Here is a 16,972-nt window from a genome sequence, read left to right on the forward strand (position 1 = left end):
TAAACTAGGTGTGTAGTCGGCTCTACCATTTGGTTTGTGAGTACACCCTATGATATCTGCACAACAATGCACTCACCTAATAGTGCATTTCTCAGAAGGCATCCCCATTGTTAAGTGATGCATACCGGACTTCATGCATTTAAAAAAATGCCAGAACACTCCTTACTTAGTGCATAGACTTTATCAAATGTTGAATAAAAACAGAAACAAAAAGGAGACAATCCTACAATGAAAAGGAGACACTCATGTCCACCCTAGTGATTCCTTGTATGTGGAGGAGGTAAGTGGGACATGGACAGTTCTAAAATATAATACGTATATACCCGACAACCACAGTGTTTTGCATTTCTTTATCAGTGAAAAACTGATATCTGAAGTGTATAAACAGTTCCCTAGTAGAGTCTATTTGAGAAAAAGTATCAAATGTGCATCAATATGTTAAAACTGACAAATACAAGAAAAGCATTCAGCTAGAGATAATTCACAGCATTTTATTCAAGTTAATCAATTTCATTCAATAATCTGCCATATTGTTCCCAGCACCACTATTACTGTTATTATTTCTCTTTGAGGAAGACCAGGTATTAAGAAATCTGGTTTGAATTTCCATGATGCCTAACTCTATGGTTAAAAATCCTTTTCCTTACCAAAAAGGAACTTCTTAATCACCAGAGAAACAGAGGGAAGACTGAGATATATTTGCAGAAATTTATCTCTACTAGAGACAATTCATAGTTCATAATCTTTCAGGGTTGTGCTTTACTTGGGGGCTCCGTTTTGGGGAGGGGGTTGTTTCCCATAAATGTTTGCTTAATACAAATAATTTGCCCCACTGTACCACAGAAGGGAAATGAGGGCTAGTGTCCCCAGAAAGCAAGCAGGCAGTCCTCCAGGGAAGAAGCCCTAATGGCTCCTAGTGGTGACAGAGTCATTCTGCCTCCCCAACCTGTGAGCAATAATAAAGTATAACTAAGTGAACAGGAGAGGTAATAACTAGCCAGATAACCCATGGGCTAGAATCTCTAAACAGAAATGCTTGTGTTTTGAATAAATCAGCGCTGGAAAGAGACACTTTTGGAGAAGTGATTGAGAATAGAAAGGTATGAAAAAGATAAAGGTTTCTCACCAAGGAAACCACAAAAAAGGTGGTACCAGTCAAAGGTAGACTTGGGCTTTTCTTTTGGGGTGAGGGTACCCCAAACGGGTTATGCCATTTTCACATAAAAATTGGAATGATAATGAACAAGTGAAAGTGAAATCAGTTTCCCTCCTTTGTTCAATAAACATGGTTAGAGCACCTGTGTGCAAGATAGTGGGACAGGTACTGAGGGGAAAGGTAAAGCTGTTTAAGCTGTGGCCCTGAGCTGAAGGAGCAATCTAGCAGTGCCATCAGGCCCTGCACACTGCAGAGCACAGTGTCCCAGGGGCCAGGTGGAGGGAAGGATCACTTCCGGCTGCAGCATCAGGGAAGGCACTCTGCAGTCTCCCCTCCGGGTTCTCAGCGTGCCTCTATGCCTGTGTGACTGCTCAGCCTGCCCCATTCCAGGCACTTGCTCATCTTCCTTATCTTTCTCTGTAGCATGAGAAATGGAAGTTTGAGAGGATAGGATCCTACCTCACAGGTACCTAATAAATGTGTGTGGAATTGACATATAGTGGAAGTGTCACTTTATCTTAGTGCAGCAAGGTGGAAAGAGCTTTGGAAAGGAGAGGAAAGATGGTGGTTGTGAGGGTAAGGTGTTTTCATCAGAAGGCGGGAGCAAGGGTATACAAACCAAAAAGTCAATTTAGTATGTGGCTTAGCTCAGAGCACACGAGGGTACCAACACAGCCAAAGACTGTAAGAAGGTAGCTGAAGTCCTCTGCCAAATAGGACTGAAAAGCTAAAATCTTTCTCTGTTTCTTTCTTAAGTAACAACTGGTCTATTCAAGCTCAACCAGAGCATATAAGAGAAAAAACTGACTAACGAGGGGGTCTTAAAGAGCTTTGAAGGACAGTTTCTAGAAAGTAGAAAGATCACTGAGTAAATTACTGCACCTCCTCTACCCCACAAAAAAAAAGGTGAGGATGAATGTAAAAGTGTAGAGCAAGCTTTCAGACAACTTCAAGTTTGTTTTTGGCGCTTCCGTTTGTAAGCAATCAAGATGGTGAGAGACGCTATCCCGAAGAAGAAAGTCTGTAGGAACCAGAGTAGCTGAGCCCGACCACTTGTGATGCCTTTATGCCTAAAACAGAAAAAACAAAATTTAAACACGAGATGTTAATCTTACAGTTTCATGGGAGTTATTGTCTTCTATATATATATATTTTAAATTATACCTTCCACTACTTTCATTGGGTTTATTTTGCTGCTTTTCTCTGGCTTCTTATCTTGGATGGTTCGTTTATTTTTCATCTTTCTTGTTTTCTAACAAATGTATTTTGGATGGTAAACTATTCCCTGAGAACTAGTCTGGCTACTGTCTAGGGCACAGTATTATAAGACTGTTTGTCATGTGATTCTGATGAGTGGATGGAGTAAAAAGCACTGGTATGGTTTCAGAGCAAATGTTTTGCAAATAGACCAGATATAAATCCTAGCGTGGCTACCTACCAGCTGTGACCTGGGCAAATCACTCAGTATCTCTCAGAATCAGTTTTCTCATCTGAAAAACAGGAACAGCAGTAGCTATCTCACTGAGTCAGTTGAGATGATTTATGGGATAATACACACAACATGCTCAGGAAGGAGCCTGGCACACAGTCATGATAAACACCTGCTTATATTGTCATTCAAATTCAACTGCCTAAAATGAAGTGCAAAAAAAAGATGACCCAATGGAAGGGAATGGCTTGCTACAGTCTCATCTGTACATAAATAAGTCTCACTTGGATGACTTTTATTTAAAACAAACTTTAAAAACAATATATGTAAAAACAATATAATTTTCTACAGTAACAGATTAAAAGAGAAAGATCATATGAATATCTTAATAAATGCAGAAGTGGCATTTGACAAATTTCTTTTTTTTTTTTTTTTTGAGACGGAGTCTCGCTCTGTCACCCAGGCTGGAGTGCAGTGGCGCGATCTCGGCTCACTGCAAGCTCCGCCTCCCGGGTTGATGCCATTCTCCTGCCTCAGCCTCCCGAGTAGCTGGGATTACAGGTGCCCGCCACCATGCCTGGCTAATTTTTTGTATTTTTTTAGTAGAGATGGGGTTTCACTGTGTTAGCCAGGATGGTCTCGATCTCTTGACCTTGTGATCCACCCACCTCGGCCTCCCAAAGTGCTGGTATTACAGGCGTGAGCCACCACGCCTGGCTGCATTTGACAAATTTCAACATCCATTCTTTTTCCACCCCCGCCAGAGATGGGGTCTCACTCTGTCACCTACAGTGGAGTGTACTGGTACAATTATAGCTCACTGCAGCCTCAAACTCCTGGGCTAAAGCTATCCTCCCACCTTAGCTTCCCAAGTAGCTGGGATCATCACAGGCACGCACCACCATGCCTGGCTAGGTTTTTTGTTTGTGTTTTGTAGAGACAGTGTCTTGCTTTGTTGCCCAGGCTGGTCTTGAACTCCTGGCTTCAACTGATTCTCCCACCTCAGCCTCCCAAAGTGCTGGGATTACAGGTGTGAGCCACCTGCATCCACACCCAACATCCATTTTTAATAAAACTTCTCAGCAAAGTTAGAAATACAATGGAACTTCCTAATTTTGACACAGGAGACCTACAAAACTCTATAATAAACATGATGCAAAATGTTGAAAGTTCTCCTTTGAGGTCAAGAACAAGGCACACTTCTAGTCACCACTGCTGGAAGTTCTAGCTAGTAGAATAAGGGAAAAAACATAAATAAAAGGTATACAGAATTGAAAGAAAGAAATAAAACTGTATTTCTGGACAGTTTTATACCTAAAAACTGAAAATAATCTATAAACTGTTACAATTAATAAATTTAGCAAGATTGCTGGGTATAAGGTCAATATAAAAAATTGACTATATTCATACAAACTACCATCAGACAATTAGAAAATGAAACAAGGGGAGCCAAGATCATGCCACTGAACTCCAGCCTGGGCGACAGAGCTAGACTCCATCTCAAAAAACAAAAACAAAAACAACAACAAAAGTTGGCCAGGTGTGGTGGCTCAGGCCTGTAATTCCAGCACTTTGGGAGACCGACGCAGGTGGATCGCTTGAGCCCAGGAGTTTGACATCAGCCTTGGCAACATAATGAGACCCTATCTTTTTTTTTTTTTTTTTGAGACGGAGTCTCGCTCTGTCACCCAGGCTGGAGTGCAGTGGCGTGATCTCAGCTCACTGCAAGCTCCAGGGCCTCCCGGGTTCATGCCATTCTCCTGCCTCAGCCTCCTGGAGACCCCCCATCTTTTTTTAAAAAAAAGTCATTTATAATAACATCTCAAAGTAGAAGTTGCTGGAAATTAATGTAACAACGTGTAAAACCTCTTAAAAATTATATATATATTAAAGGAGATCTAAATAAATGGAAACAGATCATTTCATCATTTAGAAGACTCAATAATAGAAATATTTGATGCTTTCCTGACCTTAAGGAAAAAAAAAAAGAAAAAAAACATAATGGAAATATGCCAATATTCTCCAAATTATTTCACATGGTCAATCCAATGAAAATCTCAACATCTTTATTTTTTGTTTTTGTAGCACAAGACAATGCATAGAATATGCAAAGGTGTAGGCAAAGGCAATCCTATTGAACAAGATGAGAGGAGATGCTTTGTCAGATAACAATGATTATAAAGCTGCTGCTATTAAGACAGTGTTGTGTTAGCCCAAGGATAAACAGGCCAATGGAACAGAATAGAGTGTTCAGAAATAGATCCACACATATAAGTATGTATGATATAAGATAGGGCACATCAGTGAAGACTGAATGTCTCAATAAGTAGCTCTGGGATAACAGCATCCAGATGGAAAAGGTAAAGATCTTAAAAAAAAATAAGATCTAAGTAGATTGAAAACTTAAATGTGAAAGAAAAAAATTCTAAAACTGTTAGAAGATACTGTAAAAGAATATAACTTTAATATCAATAAATTAATAAAACTGACTACATTGATAAACTTCTGTTTATCAAAAGGCCCAACAGAATAAAAAGACCGTGAGAAAGGATATTTGCAAGACACCTAAAGGACAAAGTACTCAAGATCATAAAAAACAAGGAGTGCCTATAAACAGGTAAGAATAGGACAGACAGCCCATTTGAAGAGTATTGGTGAGATTGTGGGGAAATGGGCACTATCATATATTTACGTTAGAAGCATAAATTAGTTCCATACTTTTGAAGGCAATATGGCAATACATATCATTTAATTTAAAGTATTCATTCGTTTTATTTTTAGGCAGAGTCTTGCTCTGTTGCCCAGGCTAGAGTGCAGTGGTGTGATCTCAGCTCACTGCAACCTCCGCCTCCCAGATTCAAGCTATTCTTTTACCTCAGCCTCCTGAGTAGCTGGGATTACAGGTGCCCGCTACCACGCCCTGCTAATTTTTTTTTTTTTTTTTGTATTTTTAGTGGAGACAGGGTTTCACCATGTTGGCCAGGCTGGTATCGCACTCCTAACTTCAGGTGATCCACCAGCCTCAGCCTCTCAAAGTGCTGGAATTACAGGTGTGAGCCACCACGCCCAGCCAAAAGTATTCATTCTTTAATCTTCAAATTCCAGATCTTGGAATTTTTTTCTAAGGGAACAAATACCAAAGTGGGACAAATGCATGAAATTAATGTTCACTGACATATTGCTTGTAATAGTAAAAAAGTAGAGACTTAAAAGTCCATCAGAAGAAAGATTTTTTAAATACGTTAAGGCACATCTATGTAACAGAATACTATGCACTGTTATTAAAGGATGGGTAAGTTTATATATATAGACATAGACAAATAGGGATATGTTAGCCCAGTACAGTGGCACACCTGTAGTCCCAGTTACTTGGGAGGCTGAGGCAGGAGGATCACTTGAGCACAGGTGCTCAAGGCCAGCCTGGGCAATAGAGTGAGACCCATCTCTTAAAAAATAAAATAAAATTTAAAACAGGCATATATAACAATGGAAACCAATTATGAAAGAGATTATATCTATATGTATATATATATAATTGGATTATAGGCATCAGCCACCATGCCCAGCAACTTTCAATTTTTTTTTTTTTTTGAAATGGAGTCTTGCTGTGTTACCCAGGCTGGAGTGCAGTCGTGCGATCTCGGCTCACTGCAACCTCCACCTCCTGGGTTCAAGTGATTCTCCTGCCTCAGCCTCCTGAGTAGCTGGGACTACGGGTGCCCGCCACCATGCCCGGCTAATTTTTTGTATTTTAGTAGAGATGGGGTTTCACCATATTGGCCAGGCTGGTCTCAAACTCCTTACCTGGTGATCCGCCCGCCTTGGCCTCCCAAAGTGCTGAGATTACAGGCGTGAGCCACCGCGCCCAGCCAACTTTCAATTTTATTAGCTGAGCTTTTAGCACAACATTATTAACTTTTAAAAACAAACATGTTTGTTTTGAAACAGGCAAAACAACAAAAATATTTTGTTTTGGAAAGTAAATTTATATGATCCTGTAAATGTGTATGATATTTAGTAAAGAAAAATAAAGATGGGTTGCCATCTTGGAAGAGCAGGCTCACTGAACAGCAGTGCTTGTTTCCTCCTCCTTCAGAAGGGTCACAGTTGGTGGCCAGGTAACCCGGAGAAGGGTTTTCCTGGGGTCATCATAACTTGTTCTCATTCACATACCTTTATCTGTATTCTTAGCTCATTTTGCCTATTTAAAAGACAAAAGTCTTTTAAGAAAGTTTCTTAATTTAATTCACATTTCCCTTAGTGATTCCACCAAGACCCAAGCAGATGCAAAAATCTCTCTGTGAGTACACTTTTTCCTGCCTTAGGAAAAAATGTTACCTCTGATACTTGAAAAATTTCACAATTTACCTGTTTTGGTCATTCGAGGCTGCCCTGTCACAGAGTACTTCTACTTGTCAAGAACTTCTTTTCTGTTTCTACACTGTAATAAAATCTACTCTACATACAAATTTTTGCAAAACCTTAAAAACCTTTCTAAGGGCTGCAGAGCCAACTGGGGTATGCAAGCAGCAAGAATCTAATTTCTGAACTAAGAGAATAAGCCATATATTCTGAATGGAACTCCAGACTATAAAAAGGTAACAATGAATATGAATATTGGCCTCAAAGAGATACTATTTTATTTATCCCTAAGGAAAAAACATTCTATTTTTCTTGTTATTGTTATGTAACAAGAATTACAGCACCTTTCAAAGAAGAGTTGAACCTTACTTTGTAATCAAATAAATACAGGTTAAAATGGCTAGATACCCTTTTTAATCTACCAAAATAGCAAAAGGTTTTTTACCCCCTCACCTCACCAAAAATGGCACTTTCTTTCTCTTGTCTTTTTTTTTTTTTTGAGACAGAGTCTCACTTTGTCGCCCAGGCTAAAGTGTAGTTGTACGATCTCAGCTCACCGCAACCTCCGCCTCCCAGGTCTGAGCGATTCTCCTGCCTCAGCCTCCTGAGTAGCTGGGGTAACAGGCATGTGCCACCACATCCAGCTAATTTTTTTTTTTCATATTTTTAGTAGAGACAGAGTTTCAACCATGTTGGGCACGCTGGTCTCGAACTCCTGACCTCAGGTGATCCACCTGCCTCAGCCTCCCCAAGTGCTGAGATTATAGGCATGAGCCACCGTACCCAACTCATCTCATAATTCAAAAGGAATATTTATTCTGATTTATAGTGACTAATGATACATTCTAACATGTTAGACCATAAAGAAATGATTTCAAGAACATAAGAGTAACCTAACCTCTATGCCTGTTCTCCCTCTGCCCTTCAAAAAAATTGTATATTAAATTTGAGGGCCGGGTGCGGTGGCTCACGTCTGTAATCCCAGCACTTTGGGAAACCGAGGTGGGCGGATTACGAGGTCAAGAGATCAAGACCATCCTGGCCAACATGGTGAAACTCTGTCTCTACTAAAAATACAAAAAGTAGGCTTGGTGGCGGGCGCCTGTAATCTCAGCTACTTGGGAGGCTGAGGCCAGACAATCGCTTGAACCAGGGAGGCAGAGGTTGCAGTGAGCTGAGATTGCACCACTGCACTCCAGCCTGGCGACAGAGCGAAACTCCGTCTCAAAAAAGAAAAAAATAAAAATAAAAATTTTTGTATTTTGGTTTTCATCAGATACTCCAAATGCCAACAACAAAATAGGTGTCACGCACTCCTACATTCCAAGTTGAGGGGCTGGACCGGACACTTCCAATCTGAGATTCTACTGCGATGCTGCAGAGGCCATTGGAAAGAGGTCCTAGTGGGCTGTGGCATTTCCCACAAGTCAAGCCCAGAGAATGGCCTCAACAGAACCATTTGTAGAGCTTGACATGAGTCTCTGGAATTTGGGGAAGGGTTTAATATCTGATTCCAAAGAGTAAACACTGTTTGGCCTGCTTGCTGGGAGAGAAGGAAGCACCGCCACACTGAGAACTGCATGCACTTGTAGATTATCCCACTGGAGGGATACGGAAGTTGTTTACTGTGAGCCATACAGATCCTGGAACAGGCACTGAACATGAGTAGGTTTAAAAGGGACCCTGTACCACAGACCCACCTGAAGGACGGAAGTGATCTCAATAAAAGGGTAATTCTCCCTAGAACACAGACTCTGAGGGTGAAACTGCAAGTGGCATGCTGGAGGGGGTGTCTGAATGAACCATCAAGGAAACTGCAGAAGGGAGATCCCTGGTGATGAGTAGTGTCTCAAAAATCTACCACATCCCCTCTAGAGAGAAAGAGCCAATACTGGATATGCAATATACACAGTACCTAGCTGCCTGATGACAAGGCAGCAGCTGTTTATTGTTTTTTTTTAATTTTTATTTTTTTTGAGACAGGGTCTTGCTCTGTCACCCAGGCTGGAGTGCAGTGGTGCGATCTCGGCTCACTGCAGCCTCTGCCTCCCGGATTCAAGCGATTCTCGTGCCTCAGCCTCCTGAGCAGCTGGGACTGCAGGCACGCACCACCATGCCTGGCTTTTTTAGTATTTTTTGTATTTTTAGTAGAGATGGGGTTTTGTCATGTTGGCCAGGATGGTTTCAAACTCCTGGTCTCAAATGATCTGCCCACCTTGGCCTCCTAAAGTGCTAGGATTATAGGTGTAAGCCACTGCACCTGGCCAGCAGCAGCTATTTAAGGCTGAGCCTTGTTCTCCCTAACTATTCCCACTATCCCAAGGGACCACAAGCAGCAATTATTAGTGAATAGAGGAGAAGGTGAAGTGCAAGAGAAGATATCAACTGCACCCTTCTCCCCACTGCAGGCTCCTGAGCCCCAGCTGGATGAAAACAGACATTTTGAATTAGAAGAAAGTTTATAGTTGTAACAATAGACTGGGCTAGAATAGATAATATCAGATGGTGACTGGAAATCCTACGATCTGTTTGAAATTCCATCCAGAGATATGGTGGAAGGTGGGGAACGATCTACAAAACAAATTTACTTGGAGAGGGGTGAGAAAGAAAGAATAAAGTTACTTTCTGCTCCTCTTCATAGAAAGTCTAGCTTGTGGCCAGGCACAGTGGCTCATGCCTATAATCCCAGCACTTTGGGAGGCGAAGGCAGGCGGATCACCTGAGAGGTCAGGAGTTCGGGACTAGCATGGCCAACATGGTGAAACCCCGTCTCTAATAAAAATACAAAAATTAGCCGGGCATGGTGGTGGGCTTCTGTAATCCTAGCTACTGGGGAAGCTGAGGCAGAATCGTTTTAACCCAGGACGTAGAGATTGCAGGGAGCCAAGATTGTGCCACTGCACTCCAGCCTGGGTGACAAAGCAAGATTCCCTCTCAAAAAAAAAAAAAAAAAAAAAGTCTAGCTTATTTGTTTAATAAAGAAAACAGAGTAAGATCATTCTATTTAACATACTTAGCAGTCTCTGACATAGCAGTACCCAATCAATACTGATTATTTTTATTATTGAAACATAGTAATAGCAATACAGTATCTTATTTTCCACTTTTAGAATAGAAAAATAATAGAGGTGATAGTATATCTTGACCAGAAATTAATTCAATTAATTATTATCTTGACCAGAAATTAATTGGAAAGAAGCAATTTGGCATTTCCATAACCATGTTTTTCATTGTACCATACTTTCTGTATATGTTTATATAAAGTACAAACATAATTTTTTCTTGTATTCTCACACAGTATTAACCTATACTAGCATCTCCTGAGTGGGGTCTGGTTTGGGGGCTTTTAACTAGCATTGCATCCTAGAATTATCTGTGGAGCTTTTAAAAAGAGCACATTCCTATCTCTGAGGCAAGACTTACCCAATCAGAATCTCTGGGTCTAGAAACCAGATGTGTGTATTTTGAAAAAGCTCCTCAGGTGGCTCAATTGTAAAACGAGGATTGTGAGTCATTGGCCTAGGTCAGTCACTTAGCTCTTTTGTAAACTAGAAGCCAGGCTCCTATTCCTAGTCTTTTGGTCTAGTTGGGGCTACCCAGAAAATTTGTTAAAAAATAACAAAAGTCATCTGAATTAGATAACTAAGTAATTGGTTAACCAACATAAACAAAATGAATGCATTCATCAAACATTTACTGGGTACTGCCTCTGCTCCAGGCTCAGTATCAGGCATGGGGATTCCGCTCTACCCTGAGAATATTCTCAGCCTACAAGTGTGTGAACTATTTAAATGTGGCTACTCTCAATTTATATTAGCTACTAAGAGAAAGGCAACAAGCACCTACTTCAAAGACTTACTTGCACAATACTATGGCATACAAGGACTCTCCCACATGAATCAGCCAGGCAAGCCAATACCTGAAACCAAAAAAAAGGTTAATCTTTTTTAAGGTGATAGTTATCTGCTGATGAAATCTAACACAGCAATCTCAAAAAGAAAAGTGCCTTAATGTGAACCGACACTACTCTTAGATACCAAAAGGCAGCTGCAGGCCTTCCAGGTTTCCCATGAGACCAGAGCTCCAGTGTCCACAGTCCACTTGTGCAGCTCTCCTTACCCATTGCACAGGAGGGTGTGATGGTGGTCCACCAAGTACTGAGTGAAGGGGCCCAGGGGCCCAAGGTTCTGATAAGGGATACTCTGAGGCCAGAAGACAACCCACTGAAAGAGAACCAGAGACACAGAATATCTATTAGGTCACTTAAAACCTGTTTGTTGTTTTTGTTTTTGAGAAAGGCTGTGAAACAGTAAAAAAATTACTACAGACCGAAGAAACTCTGAACAGTCATTTGGGTCTCCATTCTTGGCTTCTATTTTCTTTCTTTCTTTTTTTTTTGACAAGGTCTCACTCCGCTGCTGGGGCTGGAGTGCAGTGGCATGATCATGACTCACTGCAGCCTCCACCATCTGGGCTCAATCCATCCTCCCACCTCAGCCTCCCAAGTAGATGGGACTACACGTGTGTGCCACCATGCCCAGCTACTTTTAAAAATTGTATATAGAGATGGGGTCTCACTATGTTGCCCAGGATGGTTTCCAACTCCAGGGCTCAAGCAATTCTCCAATCTTGGCCTCCCAAAGTGCTGGGATTACAGGCATGACCTACTGTGCCAGGATGACTTCTATTTTCTAAAAGCAACTCTACTGGGAGACTTATGCTGAGGAAAGTATGTGGTTATCAGACTCAGTGCCCACAGTGGATGACTCCTAGTCTTTTTTTCTTCCTTTTCTTCTTTTGTTTTCTTTGTAGAGAAGGGATCTCGCTTTGTCACCCAGGCTTGAGTGCAGTGGCATGATCACGGCTCACTGCACCCTTGACTTCCCGGGCTCAAGCGATCCTCCCAACTCAGCTTCCCCAAGTAGCTGGGAATACAGGCATGGCTACCACGACTGACTAATTCATTTATTTATTTATTTATTTATTTATTTATTTTAGATGGAGTTTCACTCTGTCGCTTAGGCTGGAGTGCAGTGGCACGATCTCGGCTCTCTGTAACCTCCGCCTTGTGGATTCAAACGACTCTCCTGTCTCAGCCTCCAGAGTAGCTGGGACTACAGGTGCATGCCACCACGCCCAGCTAATTTTTGTATTTTTAATACAGACAGAGTTTCACCATGTTGGCCAGGCTGGTCTCCAACTCCTGACATCAGGTGATCCGCCCTTCTCGGCTTCTCAAAGTGCTGGGATTACAGGTGTGAGCCACTGCCCATGGCTAATTTTGTGTGTGTGTGTGTGTGTGTGTAGAGATGAGGTTTTGCCATGTTGCCCAGGATGGTCTCGAACTCCTGGGCTCAAGCGATTTGCCCGCCTCGGCCTCCCAAAGTGCTGGGATTACAGGGGTGAACCACCATGCCTGGCTGACTCCTATTAATACATTCCACCAAAACCATTATTTTATAAAAGATATTAGCAAATTTTGAGTTTATGTGCTTTGGCTAGTTTCTTTACTGCAGAAACTGGCTCCAGCCAAACCTCTGTTTAATTTAGAATTCCTTTCTCGGCTTTCCCTTTTTGTACGGCTAAAACTGAGAATGATCCACTGCATAGAGATGGAAAATAAGTGAGATAAGGTTGTGACATTTTAATAGCAACTGCTTAATCACATAAATTTTTCGTAATCTTAACTTTCAGCCTCTGTATTGTAACTTCTGTCAGCTAAGACTTTTCTGAGAATAACTCAACAGTTTCAAAATGTATTGTCCCATTCAAATCTTTGTCAAGAGCAGTACTACCTCTCTCACGATGTTGTTTCACATCTGAAAGTTAAATAATGCACAAATATCACTGCATCCTCCCAAACCAAAGGGAAAGGGGAGCATCTGCCAGCTCCACAAGATCCCAATTTGAAGTCCCCAAAGCTTTCCTCCAACTATATTCTAACTAGTCACAGACACTAAATCGTAGAACAGAAATGCACCTTTGAAAATTTTCAGTTCAACACCTCCATTGTACATATGGGGAAATCAGGACATAGGTTGTCAGATTTGACACCAACAAACAACACTGTGGACAAGACAAATCTCCAATCTCCAGGATCTATTGGTATACCCAAATAGCTTCGCCTTCCTTCAAAATTTTACCACCTTATCACTTGACGTCAGGAGTTCGAGGCCAGCCTCACCAATACCCATGTCTACTAAAAACACAAAAAAATAGCCGGGCATAGTGTAATCCCAGCTACAGGTAAAGACATGAGAATCGCTTGAACCTGGGAAGCAGAGGTTGCAGTGAGCCGAGATCGCCCCACTGCACTCCAGCCTGGGTGACAGAGCGAGACTCCGTCTCAAAAAAACACAAAATTACCACCTTAGCCCCCAACCTACTTTTCCACGCATCTTTCTCGTTATCCTTTAAACAGATTATTTCTCAGCCAAACAAACGTCGCTCTTTTTCTAGGTACAGCTTTCTTCTTGCTTCCACACCTATGTCAGAACAGTTATAGCCTCTTTATCCTCCCTTACCACTTAAATCCTACCCATCCTTTAGATTTATCCCCGTTTTCCAAACAATTCCTATTGGCTCAAACATTCTGCTTCGGAAGCCCTATTCTGACTTGGCAGGCCTATGGCAGTCTGTTAACTTGACTTTCCGCTTCGTGAGAGGCTTAGGCTCGGATAACCCGTTAGTAACCATGCAGAGGTGAGGACCCAAAGACAGGAACACCAGAAAGCAGAAACTATCCTAAGAGCCCACCGAATTTCCGCTTACATGAGTAACCTAGACAATCGTCAGATGCGCGTGCGCATAGGCCCCGTTCCCACAGCTCCCCTCGCCCTACGAGGGCCCGGCGGGCCAAAACAGAGGCCCGCCCCGCCCCACCCCACGCCTCACCGCGAAGTAGCCCAGCCCCAGGACTGTGACCAGAGAGGGCAAGGGTCTTGCTGGACGGAAATAGGTGGTAGCCGCATTGCTGGCCTCCGACTTCACCATCCTCTTGAAAAACCCAGACACAGAGTTGGCTGGGAGCTCCCCAGCCGTCCCCGCCCCCATATAAGAAAAGCCTGGCTAGCCGGTTTCTCAGGGCCCTGGGCGCCCGCCCAAGACCCTGGCGGACCAGTATGCTTGCTCTCATTGCGGAGTCTGGTCCCCTCCCCTCCGCTCCCAGCGCGCGGGAGTCGGGATTGTGCTTGCACGACTTCCCCCGGCCCGCGGCCTGTGGGCCCAGGTCCTGGGGTGAACCGAGCGCTCGCTCGTTCGTCAGACCGTAGCGCTCCAGCGGCTGCCCTTACTGTGTAGTAGCCAAAGCTGAGGGTGATGACTGTGAACCAGAACAGACTGCCTCGCTGAAAGTAGGTCGCGCCGGCTGCCGTCGCCATGGCTGCAACACCTCCCCGGGAGCGCGCTTCAGGACAGCGTCGAGCGCGAGCGCGGAGGCAGGGCCGGGGCCGGCCCGCGCTCCCTCGCCATCCCCGCAGGGAGAAGATGGTGCTGGTTGGGAAGTCCCTGAGAGCGAGTCTCCCTGTCTGGCCCCAGTACAGGGGCCTTGGAATCACACCTGGGCTCAGGTCTGGAGGGCTGGTTATCATCTTGTAGGGGAGACACTCCTCTGTCACTTTTCTGGGTTTAAGATAAAGATGTTCGGGCTGGCGCGGTGGCGTGTCCCTGTAATCTCAGCACGTTGGGAGGCTGAGGTAGAAAGATCCCTTGAGCCCAGGACTTTGAGACCAGCCCGGGTAACATAGCTAGACTCTGTCTCGAATGAATGAATGAATGAATGAGGTGTTGGAATAAATTCCAGCAATTTGGGAGGCCGAGTCGGGCAGATCACTTGAGGTCAGGAGTTTGAGACCAGCGTGGTCAACATGGTGAAACCCCGTCTGTACTAAAAATACAAAAAATTTGCTGGGCGCGGTGGCGCCTGCCTGTAGTCCCAGCAACTCCAGAGGCTGAGACAAGACTCTCTTGAACCTGAGAGGTGCAGGTTGCAGTGGGCCCAGATCACGCCACTGCACTCCAGCCTGGGCAACACAGCAAGACCCTGTCTCAAAAAAAAAAAAAAAAAGATGGTGTTTTACTAAGAGTCTAATTTTTGAAGTTCTCTGTGCTGTGCACCTTGAGAAATAATGCTGTCCTCATTAGTTAAGATGTTTGGAACTATACAGCACCATGGTTATGAGCAGGGACTGTGAAACAGGCTGCCTGGATTTAAGTCCTGGCTCTGTCTCGGCTATTTGTGTAAGCTTAGATTAATTACTTAGCCCGGCTGTGTCTTAGTTTCTGTATCTGTAACATGAGGATATGCCAGTTTTGGGAACCTCAGGGTTTTTAGGGCGGGTTAAATGAGTTGATATCTGTAAAGAAAGCACAGCAGTGTCTGGCCCATAGTGCTTTGTAAGTGTGGGTGATTATCAATACTGCTGAGCCTTTAGCATGTGTGCCAGGCCCTGTGCGAACTGTTGTATCATCAATGAGCTGTGGGAGGTATATGCAGCTGAAGTGTCTGATTAAACACTATGTAATCATAGAAATAGAAAATCATAGAAATAGAAAAACTATTTCACCTGGGCCTTAAAAATGGGTTACTGGCCAAGCGCAGTGGCTCAAGCCTATAATCCTGGCACTTTTGGAGGCCGAGGTGGGTGGATCGCTCAGGAGTTCGAGACCACCCTGGGGAACATGGTGAAACCCTGTCTCTACTAAAATACAAAAAATTAGCTGGGGGTGGTGGCGCGTGTCTGTAGTCCCAGCTACTTGGGAGGCTGAGGCACGAGAATTGCTTGAGCACCGGAGGCGGAGGTTGCAGTGAGCCGAGATCCAATCACTGCACTTCAGCTTGGGCTATAAAGTGAGACTCCATCAAAAAAAAAAAAAAAAAAAGTTACTATACTGTAGCTGGTATTTATTGAACACCTACTATGTTCAAGGCATTGTTCTAAGTACTATACAATAATTAACTCATTTAATTCTTAAAACAATCCTAGGCGGTAAACTATTGTCCTTATTTCAAAGAAGAAGAAACAGCACAGGGTCCTGTCATGCCCAAGTGGGTGAGGAATACTGGAAACCAATTGGCAGCTGAGTGTTCCAGTTCCAGAGAGGGCACTCTGGAACCAACCAAGGTTCTCTTTCCTCATTTTTTACATGAGTATCTTGGGATATAAAGTCTTAAAGAATGAATTTCAGAATATGTGAGGAAATCCATTTCCCAGGTAGACCACAGTGCCCTTGAATATCAAGATTAACAGTAACAATTGTAACAATTGGTGTTTTCTTAGTCCTTATCATCCTTGATCACACCACCCTCTTTATTCTTCTCCTTCTGAATAACTCCTTGTTTTCTCAGCTTTCCTTTTATTTCTTCTCTCCTAGAATAAGTTTTGCTTATTATCTTCTTTGTGTTTTCAGTACCTATCAGATTCAATTTTCACCTTCAGCTGACTAAAATAATCTCTTCAGCCCTCACCTCTTCCCAGTTGGTCACCTTTACCAAAGATTACTCACACCTCAAAGACAAGAAGTCCATTATCATTATCCACAGAGTCCATCCTCACCAAGGCTACCCTGTCTATGGTTTTTTTTTTTGAGATGGAGTTTCGCTCTTGTTGCCCAGGCTGGAGTGCAGTGTTGCGATCTCGGCTCACTGCAACCTCTGCCTCCCCATTTCAAGTGATTCCCCTGTCTCAGCCTCCTGAGTAGCTTGGATTACAGGTGTGCACCACCACGCTTGGCTAATTGTAGAGACGGGGTTTCACCATGTTGGCCAGGCTGGTCTCGAACTCCTGACCTCAGGTGATCTGCCTGCCTCGGCCTCCCAAAGTGTTGGGATTACAGGCATGAGCCACCTCGCCTGGCCTACTCTGTCTATGTGAACAGCACTTTCTTTCTACCTTGTACCCAGATTCCTTGCTTTGACTTCCCCCATATCATATAAAGATTGCAGACTAATCAGCTGTCAAGAGTTCTACTGATTGGGTAATACAGTATCTAATCCTTCTAGATTAAATCATGGCTTCATCTCCACT

General features: G+C 43.3%; 1 protein-coding gene and 1 long non-coding RNA gene across 10 annotated transcripts in view; one reads left to right on the forward strand and one right to left on the reverse strand.

Moving 5' to 3' along the window:
* Positions 1-471: 471 nt before the first annotated feature.
* On the reverse strand, positions 472-15,422 carry TMEM254 (transmembrane protein 254). Of its 7 annotated transcripts, none has more exons than XM_063781921.1 (5): positions 14,240-15,422; positions 11,067-11,170; positions 10,807-10,866; positions 2,595-2,646; positions 472-2,226 (listed from the first exon to the last, which is right to left on the reverse strand). In XM_063781921.1, the coding sequence occupies exons 1-4, from the start codon at positions 14,534-14,536 to the stop codon at positions 2,643-2,645; spliced, it is 465 nt and encodes a 154-aa protein (XP_063637991.1). In that variant the 5' UTR covers positions 14,537-15,422; the 3' UTR covers positions 472-2,226; positions 2,595-2,642. The 7 variants fall into 7 exon arrangements, with proteins under 7 accessions (XP_063637991.1, XP_063637993.1, XP_063637994.1 ...); XM_063781923.1 differs by lacking the exon at positions 14,240-15,422 and adding an exon at positions 13,842-14,091; XM_063781924.1 differs by lacking the exons at positions 2,595-2,646; positions 14,240-15,422 and adding exons at positions 11,277-11,371; positions 13,334-13,746.
* The window catches only part of LOC129136126 (uncharacterized), a 32,342-nt gene continuing 29,775 nt past the window's right edge, over positions 14,406-16,972 (forward strand). For all 3 annotated transcript variants that reach the window (XR_010146942.1, XR_008537424.2, XR_008537425.2), the window contains exon 1: positions 14,406-14,515. This is a non-coding gene — a long non-coding RNA (uncharacterized LOC129136126). The remainder of the gene's footprint in view (positions 14,516-16,972) is intronic.

Source organism: Pan troglodytes, chromosome 8 (genome assembly GCF_028858775.2).
Source record: "Pan troglodytes isolate AG18354 chromosome 8, NHGRI_mPanTro3-v2.0_pri, whole genome shotgun sequence".
NCBI lineage: Eukaryota > Metazoa > Chordata > Mammalia > Primates > Hominidae > Pan > Pan troglodytes.